This window comes from Papaver somniferum, chromosome 8, assembly GCF_003573695.1.
Source record: "Papaver somniferum cultivar HN1 chromosome 8, ASM357369v1, whole genome shotgun sequence".
NCBI classification, from domain to species: domain Eukaryota; kingdom Viridiplantae; phylum Streptophyta; class Magnoliopsida; order Ranunculales; family Papaveraceae; genus Papaver; species Papaver somniferum.
Genome location: NC_039365.1, coordinates 100,197,586 through 100,208,769, shown reverse-complemented (window position 1 = coordinate 100,208,769; position 11,184 = coordinate 100,197,586). Strand labels below are relative to the sequence as shown.

General features: G+C 36.4%; 2 protein-coding genes across 3 annotated transcripts; both read left to right on the top strand.

Moving 5' to 3' along the window:
- The first annotated feature begins 349 nt into the window (after positions 1-349).
- LOC113302277 (pentatricopeptide repeat-containing protein At1g61870, mitochondrial-like) lies at positions 350-4,032 on the top strand. Of its 2 annotated transcripts, XR_003336729.1 has the most exons (4): positions 350-1,699; positions 2,272-2,360; positions 2,441-2,584; positions 2,795-4,032. XR_003336729.1 is itself a non-coding variant. In XM_026551174.1 (1 exon), the coding sequence occupies exon 1, from the start codon at positions 439-441 to the stop codon at positions 1,630-1,632; it is 1,194 nt and encodes a 397-aa protein (XP_026406959.1). In that variant the 5' UTR covers positions 350-438; the 3' UTR covers positions 1,633-1,836. The 2 variants fall into 2 exon arrangements, 1 of the variants encoding a protein (XP_026406959.1); XM_026551174.1 differs by lacking the exons at positions 2,272-2,360; positions 2,441-2,584; positions 2,795-4,032 and having other exon boundaries at positions 350-1,836.
- A 3,512-nt stretch (positions 4,033-7,544) lies between these two features.
- Positions 7,545-10,124, top strand: LOC113302278 (sodium/calcium exchanger NCL2-like). The gene is made up of 5 exons (XM_026551175.1): positions 7,545-7,689; positions 7,931-8,055; positions 8,145-8,361; positions 8,641-9,054; positions 9,646-10,124. Exons 1-5 carry the CDS (start codon positions 7,576-7,578, stop codon positions 9,892-9,894), a joined length of 1,119 nt encoding a protein of 372 aa, XP_026406960.1. The 5' UTR covers positions 7,545-7,575; the 3' UTR covers positions 9,895-10,124.
- Positions 10,125-11,184: the final 1,060 nt, after the last annotated feature.

Genomic DNA, 11,184 nt, shown 5'->3' with positions numbered 1-11,184 from the left:
GATATTGCACCGATATTTGAAACCGAGATCCCGATACAATGTTGTATCAGTGTATCGGTCCCAGCCGAGATAAGACAGGTATCCGATATTAACTACATTGTATTCGAATATAATTGGATAAAACTTTAATTTTTCCTTTTTGTTTAGGTTAAATAAAAATAAAATGAAGAAGGTGTTTGGGTTCAAACTATAAGGCATTATAAGTACTTCTACAGCTTACCATCACCAACGGATCCGTGGCGCAATGGTAGCGCGTCTGACTCTAGATCAGAAGTTGCGTGTTCGATTCACGTCGGGTTCAATTTTTTTTTTTTTAACACTACAAAACCCTAGTTAAAACCCCCATTTCAGATTCATTTTTATGACTTCTTTGAATCGTCTCCCTCATCTCATTCCTGAAAAATTCAAACCCTAATATTTCCCTCTGTCGATCCTGTGATGGCATATCTTTCTCGTCTTCGTTTCAGTTCTTTACTTAACCACCGTCGTTACTTCTCATCAATTCTGAATCCAGATTCATCAACTCCATTAACCAGTAAACAAAAATCAAAAGCCGCTTTATCACTCCTTAAATCAGAAAAAAACCCAGAAAAAATCCTCGATATTTGTCGTGCTGCTTCTCTCCATCCTGATTACCCTCTCGATCGAACCGCTTTCGTAGTCGCAATCTCCAAACTGACTGATTCAAAATCATTTGAAGGAATCCGTTGCTACTTAGAAGAATTAAAAGCTCGTCCTGATCTTAAAAATGAACGTTTTCATTGTAATGCTATTGTTTACTATGGTCGCGCTGGGATGCTTGATCATTCCATCAAGACATTTCAAGAGATGGGGGATCTTGGTATCACTGCGACAACAAAATCTTTGAATTCTCTACTTTCGGCTTGCATTGCTTCCAAAAAGTATGATGAGGTGAATCGTATTTTCCTTGAGTATCCTGATAGTTATAATCTAAAACCCGATGTTGATACATATAATGCTGTGATTAAGGGTTTTTGTGAGTCTGGTTCTAGTAATTCTGTTTATTCATTGTTAGATGAAATGGAGAAAAAAGGGTGTAAGCCTAATAGTACTACTTTTGGGACTATATTTACTGGGATTTACAAAGAGAAAAAGTTTGAAGATGTTGAGAAAGTATTAGAAATTATGAAGAAACATGGTGTGTCTCAGGGTGTTGCTATTTATAATATTAGGATTCTTGGTTTATGTAAATATAAGAGCGCTTCTGAAGGGAAAGCTTTGTTTGAAGAAATGCTGTTAAGAGGTGTAAAACCGAATGCGGTGTCTTTTCACCATCTTATCCATGGGTTTAGCAAGGAACGTAAATTCGAGGAAGCAAAGAGGTTGCTTAATGATATGGCAAAGCATGGTTGTGCCCCTAATAATGATTGTTATTTTAGCTTAGTTTATTATCTATGCCAAGGAGGTGATTTCGTAGGCGCATTAGAGTTCTGTAAGGAGAGTATGTCTAAAGGATGGTTTCCAAATTTCTCGACTATGAAGATGCTTGTTAATGGACTTGTAAGTAGTTCAAAGGTCGATGAAGCTAAGGATCTTATTGGACAAGTAAAGGAGAAATTCCCAAACAAAGCTGATCAGTGGAAGGACATCGAAGAGGGATTACCGCAGTAAGAAGTGGTACATTTATTCGTTGAAAGTTTCGGGAAGCGGCGGAAATAAGAGCTTTAGAACAATTTTGGTATGAAAATTTACAATTAATTTTAGTAAAATGCTTCTTGTATTTACTTCTTCAATCAGAGAACACTTGCTCTGCTTTGGCATGTATTTTCTTTGAATTTATTAAGAAAACGAAGCTCTGCTGCTTTGGAGATTTTATGTGATAGCATCTTCTTTTTAATTTAGTAATGTTTTACATGTTTGCAATATTTCATGGTGATTGTTTTTTGCTTCTAATCTTCAGCATATACTAGGAAGTTTTTTCAATTTGTTTCACCCATGCAAGATATGCCTTAACTTACTCCTAGTAGGATAATCTGAGGATTTCGTGTAGCTTACTTAATCATTGATCTCAATCTCTTTATCTGGTGCATACATTATATTGTATTTGCTGAGTCATACTACTGTTCTGAAAATTTAGCATACTCTGCTGAAAACAGTTCCTTCGATGTCTGGGAGAAGGTAAATAGCATGACCAGCTGTGCCCACATACCTTAAACTTACTGTATAAATAGCATGACCAGCTGTGCCCATAATCTGAGGATTTCGTGTAGCTTACTAACTCATTGATGTTAAACTCTTTTTCTGGTGCAGTTATTATATTGTATTTGTTGAGTCATTCTACCCTTCTAAAATCTTAGCATACTCTGCTGAAAACAGCTCCTTCAATGTCTGTGAGGAAGGTAAATAGCCTGACCAGCTGAGCCTATCATGTTCGTATTGTCTGATCCATGAATCCTATTTTCCATTTTCTGTGTGCAAGGTACATGACTGAGGCAATTCTGTTTTCCATCTCCACATGTTGCAACACTTAGCCAAGTTTGGTGGTTCATGTGACCGTATGGAGTTATCATCCAGATATTGTTTTTTTTGTGTGATCTGATTATTCATAGCATCTGACAATAAGGTATCATTTGTAGTTGCTGTTGATATGCTTGACAGTTCTTAATCTTAGCTGTCCCTGTTGTCTTAGTAGACAAACAATAAAATCTTAGCATACTCTGCTGAAAACAGCTCCTTCAATGTCTGTGAGGAAGGTAAATAGCCTGACCAGCTGAGCCTATCATGTTCGTATTGTCTGATCCATGAATCCTATTTTCCATTTTCTGTGTGCAAGGTACATGACTGAGGCAATTCTGTTTTCCATCTCCACATGTTGCAACAATTAGCCAAGTTTGGTGGTTCATGTGACCGTATGGAGTTATCATCCAGATATTGTTTTTTTTGTGTGATCTGATTATACATAGCATCTGACAATAAGGTATCATTTGTAGTTGCTGTTGATATGCTTGACAGTTCTTAATCTTAGCTGTCCCTGTTGTCTTAGTAGACAAACAATAAGCAGTCTTTAGCATTGAAAAGAAGTTGGTTTGGTAGATACCTCTTCGTTCAAGAGTTTCGAAGACTACTTAGGCAGTCTTTAACTCCATTATGGCTCAATACCATTTTTTTATCAGTTCATAGTGACTAGTGAGGCTGGTTGAAGCCTTGGTCCAGAGATGAGGTACATTTGGGGATTTTCTCCCACATAAGTCAACAAGAGGTTTATCTTACAAACTCAGATCAATATTACTAGCTCCTGCCTGAGAAGCTATGCAATACAGCTCCAGAAAGATAAATATTAAAGAGGCCGTTTATCTGACAAACTCAGATCAATGTTACTAGTTCCTGTCTGAGAAGCTATACAACGAAGACACCCCTTGGGGAACAAGGTTTATTAATACATTCTTCTCTGATTGTGTCATTCGAAGCATACAAACTCTTTACAGGTGTATCTTCTTAACTTGGAACTGAACAATTGTTTACTAAGTATTGCTATAGCTATATGCTAAATACTCACATGACGCACTTCATGAAAGTTCACCTTTCGTGATAACCCTTAGATACTGGGTATTCAAAGTGAATGACTTTGCTCAAAGAAAGATTAAAAAGGTTTACACAATTACAAAACAGTCTTGCACTTTCTACATATCTTGTGCGACGAAGTGCTTCAGCAGAATCAGCATAGCCGACATCATTGCGGTATGAGTTTATCTTGTTTCTACTATTCTAAGATCATCTCAGGTTCCTCCCAAGAAAAGTGTAAAGAGAGTGTAAAGATGATACAAGGAGATTCTTACTTTATTCTTCTCAGTGTCCCTCTGTCAGTAATATCCAAGATACAGAAATTTTTAGTTAGTGTTTCTGAATTAGGGCTTCCAATACTAACAAATCAATCCTTTACTCTGTTGTTACAATTGAGGAAGAAGAAGAGCAGGAGATGGGGATTATGGCATCAGAGCTGCAATGTTGGATTTCAGTGATATCTCTTCCAATTTCTTCAAGTTCAAGGAGAAACCCTAAGCTATCTGTGAGGTAATAACTTTTATCTTTTAGTTAGATTTTCCATTCTAGGGATAATGATGATCCTTTGGCATTACTGTAAGCTGACTTGTGAGAGGACTAATATCGATGCTGTAGTTCCATTTTGATCTAACTCGTGGGTGGACCTTTTTGTTCAACCTGTTACTTAATTCTTATTTTTGACTCCTTGATATGTCACATAACAAATGGTCGGAGCTTCGTATCCAAACTTCTCTGCAAAGCTGTAGAACCCGTATCGAATTAAACGATGATTTTTTTTTTCACTCATGTAGATCTTCCTTGCAGTAAATTGGCCAATTTAGTAATTTTTCACCATAAGCAGCGGACGATTTTATTGTGGGAAAATTATTTAATCAAATGATACTTCAGTAAAGATGATGATATATCATGTGTTGAACATCCTCTGCATAAATTGACACTTAATTCACAGCTTAGACAAAAAAGATCAGATATGCGGTATATATCACTAGTCTCATTTTTTTATCTTTATGGTAAGGAAAAATGATTGTAGATTTCTAGATAAAAAAAGGTTTATTAGAAGTAAGCTAGAAAAACAGATCAAATAAATTATTCTGTTATGTCTTTGGTGTTTTGTGTTTGTGTTCTCCTAAGTACATACTTAACGAGCTTTAGAGCATTAGTTACTGATTTTTAATCTCCAAAAGCAGAAATTTAATAAATCTTTAACTAAACCACTTTGTTTAACAACTATTTTGTCTTGGTTAGACCAGACAAACGTAGAAGACCAAAATAAACACCTCATAAAGTACTCTGAGTCTGACCATACAAACATATGGGAGCTAGGTGCTTAAATCAGATCTTTATATTATTCTACCCCTCAAATTAATATATCAAAAATAATCTGGACATTCTGTTGAATTATGTAATTAAGTTTGCCTTTTGAAAGTTAAAGGGAGTATAACCGTATGATGAAGGTGGCTTTTGTTTCTCACCTTGTAATTTCAATAGATCATAAAAAGTCAGACAGAAACAGTGTATCTAAGGTCTAATGTTTGCGTAGAATTAAAACATTCTTATGGGGGATTAAACTCCAATTCATTATTTGAAACAATGACTCGAGAGCAAAACACGCTACACATTTGCTGGGTCTTATATATTCTAACCTGACGGCTAGGACAGATTACTTTTCAAATTTGTTTGTGCATAAACCAATTTCTGATTATTTTATTGATTTGACGATGTCTTCTTTTTGACATACATGTACTGTAAATTCCCTTGAGTTATCCATTTTTGTGAATACAACTTAAGTGTATGCCAATGTCCCATGATCAATCCATCATTTCCCTCCTCCGAAGATCTTCAATGAGTAGAAGGAGGTTCTGTTTAATGTCGACAGCTACATATTTTGTTCTTCTCCTCCTCCTGTTTGTTGGAGAATGTCGAGGCCGTTCTCTACAATTTAACTCAGACAGTAATAGGTTGGTCTCTGACGATGAAATGGTTCATGATCGCGTTAAGCAATCTCTCTTGATAATTAAGCAGGTCACCACTGGGAGGATTCTCCAGAGATGGGTTGCGAGCATATGTTTGATTTCCTACCGTGCACTGAAAATCTATTAGGGCACCTATTCATGTTCGTGGTTTATGAGTACTTGTTGTTCCTAGGGGAAAAATGCATTTGCCTGGGGAGTGAAATCGTCTTCCAGATGCTAGGGACCGGTGTTTTTGGTGCTTGTGCTTTTGAGATCCTGGGAGCATTTCCAGAGGGCATGATAATTCTTGGTGAGCTAACTCTTATTTCTGTTCTAATTTTTTCGGCTTCAATTTCTGGCGTTAACTCTGAGAGAAATATTGTTTCAAGAGATCGTGGCAGAGATGGATATTTTTCCTTAATAAAGAATGTACTAACAAAACCCCATCTATTGATAATTTATGTATTTCTTCATCAGTATCTGGACTTTCCAAAAGTAAAGAGGTTGCTGAAGAAAAGGTCCTCACTGGAGTCGGTTTGCTTGTTGGATCAACAGTCTTGCTTCTGACGTTACTGTGGGGAACTTGTGTTATACTTGGCAAGAGCGATTTTTCAGATGTCTCAGTTTTTAATGATTCAAAGAGCTCAGCTTTACAGAAGTTGTGGTTGGGAAAACCTCGGTCATACTTAACTGGTTAGTTCCCGATATTAATTGTTCGTTTATTTCATTTAAATTTTTTAGAACCAAGTATATTAGCCAGAATAAGAATGTTCAAGCTACCCTTTCCCGTAATTAGACAATTAACCTACCAGATCCCACAGTGATGGCAAAGTTCTCAAAATGAACACCTCTAGAACAAATTCATCCCTCACTCTATAATATATCAACATTTTGCTTCGAATTACAGACTAAAAAAGTCGCGTTTTCAAGCTAAAAAAAGATCATTTTCATCACTTGTTTCCTTACTGATTTTTTTTCTTCCAGTTATTGATTAAATAGATTAATGTTGAACAAACACAAATCCTGCCCATAAAATGGGAGAAGGAAGGTAATGTGCCAGTTGAAAACTGATTATTTAGCACTCTTGCAGGCACCATAACACGTATGATGCAAGCATATTATGCCAAGGCACCAATAATCTGACTTTGTATGATGTTAAGTCGCACATTTGAAGTGACATCAATTATCGTTGTTTTTATAAATAACGTGACTAAAGCAAACCTTTTTGATTTTATAGGATCTGGTATCGTTACTGATCATGAGACGAGCTATACAGCCAGGATTATGGTTGTATCAATAGTACCATTTATCATTCTTCAAGTGCCGTCTCAAATAATCCACGAATTATCTTATGGGCGACAAATCATCCTCTTAATCACTCTTGTGGTTTCAGTTGCATTTTTACTTTCTTACTTCGTCTATCAGGTATAAATGGATTGGCTGTAACTTGTTTTTTAATCGTTAAAGGGTAGCTCTTTATCTTTAGTTGCAGTTGCAGTTTATTAAGGAAATTGAATGGAGTAAGTAATCTAAACATGTAATGGTAGAATATTGGTTTCACTTGACCGTTATGTTGTATGAAACAGCATAATGTGATACCTCACAAAATTTATTCTTGGAAAATGCTGAAGTTTTTGTGATCTCTTCAAAACTGCTGGGGTAACGGATCTTTTGTAACATAACTGACGTATTGTTACCGTGTGGTGCAGATTTTTGAGCCTTGGATTCAAAAAAGGCGACTGGAATATTTAGAGTGTCACAATCTGATGGCAAGGGTCTTACGGCATGTTGAAAAGCAAGCAACGGGAAAACTCTTAACAGATGAAGGCACAGCAAATATACCTGTTATAGAGAGGTTGAGTGTGTGGTCATTTACTTATAAAAAATGTACTTGCTGATTGAAGTTTATGATTTACAAAGAACTGATGTGCATGATTTTAGTTTACAGGCTATTTAAGCAAATAGATCTCGATGTGGATGATTGTTATCATCACTGGAATTCAAAGAACTGCTCCTTGAAGACAAGTCCGAACTGAATAATGCAGATAAGAACAATTTCATAGAAGAAGTAATTAAAGAATTTGATTTAGATTCTGATCATATGATTTCAAAGGAGGAATTTGTTAATGGGTTTGCAAAATGGCTTGCTAAGAATAAGAACACAGTTACCAGCCAAAGATCTTATTCACAAAAGTTTGTGGACAACTTGTACCAGGTAACTGTGTAGTCTACCGTTGTCATCAACAGGTTCTGCGTAACCTGATTTAGATCTCATTCTCACAAGAAATAGTTTCTTTAAAATATCTCTGTGCTACCCCCATAGGATGGTGCCAGCACCATGTAATCGGGTGAACAAAAAATGCAATCCAGCTGCTACAGAAAGAGCTCTGTAACTACTTATTAAAGGAAGTAACATTTACTTTTTGTCATTCATCTATTCTTCTGTCTCTATGCAGGAGAAAATGGTTGAATATGCTAAAAATAAGTTGTTAATACAAGAAATACTCAAATACTTCCAGAACAATACAATAGGAAAGCTTATCAGCGATAAGGGAGTGCCAAACATATCAATCCTGCAAAGGTTAGTTCTTGTTACATCTCAATATACTAATTATTGCAATCTTGCAGGGATATCTTACGATTTCAGAAATACCATTATTCTGACTGTAGGTTATTTGAGAAAGTTGATCTTGATCACGACAATCGTTTATCACATTCAGAATTAAAAAAATTGGTTGAAGCTATCCAGTTTGGGACCGTCAATTTGAATGTAGATGTTGCAGTGGAGGAATTAATTGAAGAGTTAGATACAGATGGTGATCATTTGATTAATAAGGAGGAGTTTGTTGAAGGGTTATCAAAATTTCTCATTGCCAACTCGAACAAAGTAAGTATAAGTAACCATTCAACGGCGTTTACACTCCGTGTTCTTAATCATATACATAATGCTCTTTTGCCCGTAGCGCGACTAAGGGGCTAAAATTTGTGAGGCTGATCGCTGAAACCAGAGTTTATTGAGAAGTAACACAATGTCTATCTCAGGAATTCCTTGAAATCTCAAAGTTCAACCAACTTTTGTTTGCGTTAAGTAGTTAATAAATCTTTCACCAAAGATTTGACAATAGATGTGTAATTCATAACATTTTTGAGAAATACATACATGCAGGACACGTGGCCAGAAACTGACAAAGTGGAGGAGGTACCGTTGGCAATCACAGTTGTAGAGAAAGAAAAAAATTCGGCATCAAGAGGAGTAGAGAATGAAGAGAAAACCTCCACATCAAATAAAGGAACGGACGAAGAGGAAGCACTGGCGCTGACATCAAAAGGAGCCATTGATAAGTCGTGGAAAACAAGCTGTAAAGCTGGGTTTCTGTTGATGCTAAGAATTTTGATTATTACCCTACTTGCTGAACCTCTTATAGAAGTTGTTCAAGATTTCTCCAATTCCACAAACATCCCATCTTTTTTCGTATCATTTGTTTTACTACCTTTGGCTACTAACTCCAGAAAGGCGGTTTCTGCTATCAAGGCAGCAAGGCGCAAGAAGTCCCGTACCATGTCTTTGACATTTTCCGAGGTATCTCTCTCCCTCTATCTGCCTAATTCATATATGGCTATGAAAATTGAAAATGCCCTGTTGTGGTGACAAACATACGATGCATGTGCTCTAGATCAGAACCATGTTCAATATGGCATTTTTATCCATCTCCAGCTGTAATTCAGCTTGTTTGGTTTTAGTTGCTAACAACAAATATTTCTGTTCCACTCTTTCAGCTTACCCTTCAAAAGTTTATGCTTACTTGTGTTCAAACAATACAAGATATAGTATGTTAGCTATTTAGGAAAGATGAGCGATATAATAACACATGCCAAAATATTTAATGAAATACCTGGATGTGACTTCTGACACATGTTTCTTAGCTTTGTGAATGGATTTTGTGGTCTATATAATCCCCAACCTATTATGTAGTTGCTGCTATATGGATGGTCCGACAGTTGCCTGACCAGCTCAGTTTATGTTGAGATGAATCGCCGATAGCAGTATATTGAAGCTCATCCAACCTTTCAATTAATTTTACACCTTTCCTACGGAGGTATATGATATAAGTGTAGCTGTATATATTTCTAAAACTGAAATTAACTTCGTACTGTACTTATTTTGCTGCAGATTTATGGTTCAGTGTATATGAACAATGTGTTGGGGTTGACTGCACTTCTAGTAATTGTATACGCAAGAGATTTGAAATGGGAGTTCACCGCTGAAGTTTTGGTTGTTCTCATCGTTTGTGTTGTGATGGGTCTCATTGCCAGTTTCCGCACTGAATTCCCACTCCGGACATCTTATCTAGCATACGTTTTGTACCCATTGTCTTTAACGATGGTTTATATTCTCAATTATGTCCTCCACTGGCATTGAAAACTTCCAACAAACACACTGAGCTGCCTCAGTGTTCTAAACTGGGGATTATTGTTGGAAGCAAAGGCAGTCAGGGTTTGAGTGGTGGTTATTCTACGTTCTTTGTGTTCTTTCACATTTTCTGTTTGCTAATTGTACACCATTGAGTAACGAATGCACCTTTCTTGTAGAATTTTGATACATATATCTTCTACTTGTTATTTAGTTGTCTGTACAACTGTTCAAAAAAAGAAAAATGAGATCAGAAATGTCATTTTCCTAGTGTTCCAAATTAGAAATGTGATCAGAGCTACCAACATTGTTTCTTTGATGGTTTATGCACCACCAGCTGCCACATTGTTAGTAGTAAGCGTATTCGGTTTGAACGCACTCCTATGTGATCAAGCACTAAGCTTTTGAATAAATGCTTTGGTTTGCCCTCATGGATTCTCCGACATAAGTATAACCGGAAATGTGACGTGCAGGCCTTAGTGATCTGGTCATTGCCTGGATACTCTGAAATTTAGCCAAGCCATTAAATACACAATGCATCATAAGGGGAAAAAAGAGTAAGAACTTTAGTCCTAAAATAGACTGATTCTCCCACATGTGTTGTTGATGAGTTTTAGTTCGAAAATGGCAAATTCGGAAACTGAGTTTAAAAGCTTAGCTTTGAATTCTAGTGAAGAGAAGGCTCTCATCAAGCAGAATTCAGATGGTTTGAATGCTATTATACACGCAATAAATGAGATCTTCAACATCATGTCTCTACGTGTCAAACATTAAAAGATGCTTGGATAATCTTGAGACTGTTTGAAGGTAATAAATCAGAAAAGGAAGCTAGACTTAAAATTCTCACTTTTCATCGGGAAAACCTTCGTATGGATGATAATGATACATTTGAGGATTTTCACTTCAAACTGTCTTAGATTGTGAATGCATGTCTCTCTCTTGGAAAGACTATTTCTGAAAAAGATATAGGGTGCAAGATTCTCAGATCGTTACTGTCCAGATACAAGTCTAAGAAACATGCCATCATGGAAGCAAATGATCTTTCAACACTTTCTCGAAGCTCCCTTGTTGGAAAGTTAAGGATCTTTGATCATAAAGTCCAACTGAAAGGCAAGAACGTCGCTTTTGAAGCATCAAATAATACTAACCAATCTTCGGAAAAAGTTAGTATAAATTGGGCCGAGGAGTGTTGTGAAGAGATGAGTTATTTGTTGAAAATGAACTTGATTCAACAATGGCACTTTTTATACAACATGTTAAAGACCTTCTAAGAAAGAGGAGAGACAAATAGGTCTTTAA

Bases quoted from the DNA above. Each gene is read 5' to 3' on its own strand.
- LOC113302277 (XM_026551174.1), top strand. From the start codon at position 439: ATGGCATATCTTTCTCGTCTTCGTTTCAGTTCTTTACTTAACCACCGT.
- LOC113302278 (XM_026551175.1), top strand. From the start codon at position 7,576: ATGATTTCAAAGGAGGAATTTGTTAATGGGTTTGCAAAATGGCTTGCT. The intron at 8,362-8,640 runs GTAAGTATAAGT...ACATACATGCAG, and splicing joins TCATTGCCAACTCGAACAAA to GACACGTGGCCAGAAACTGA. The intron at 9,055-9,645 runs GTATCTCTCTCC...ATTTTGCTGCAG, and splicing joins TGTCTTTGACATTTTCCGAG to ATTTATGGTTCAGTGTATAT.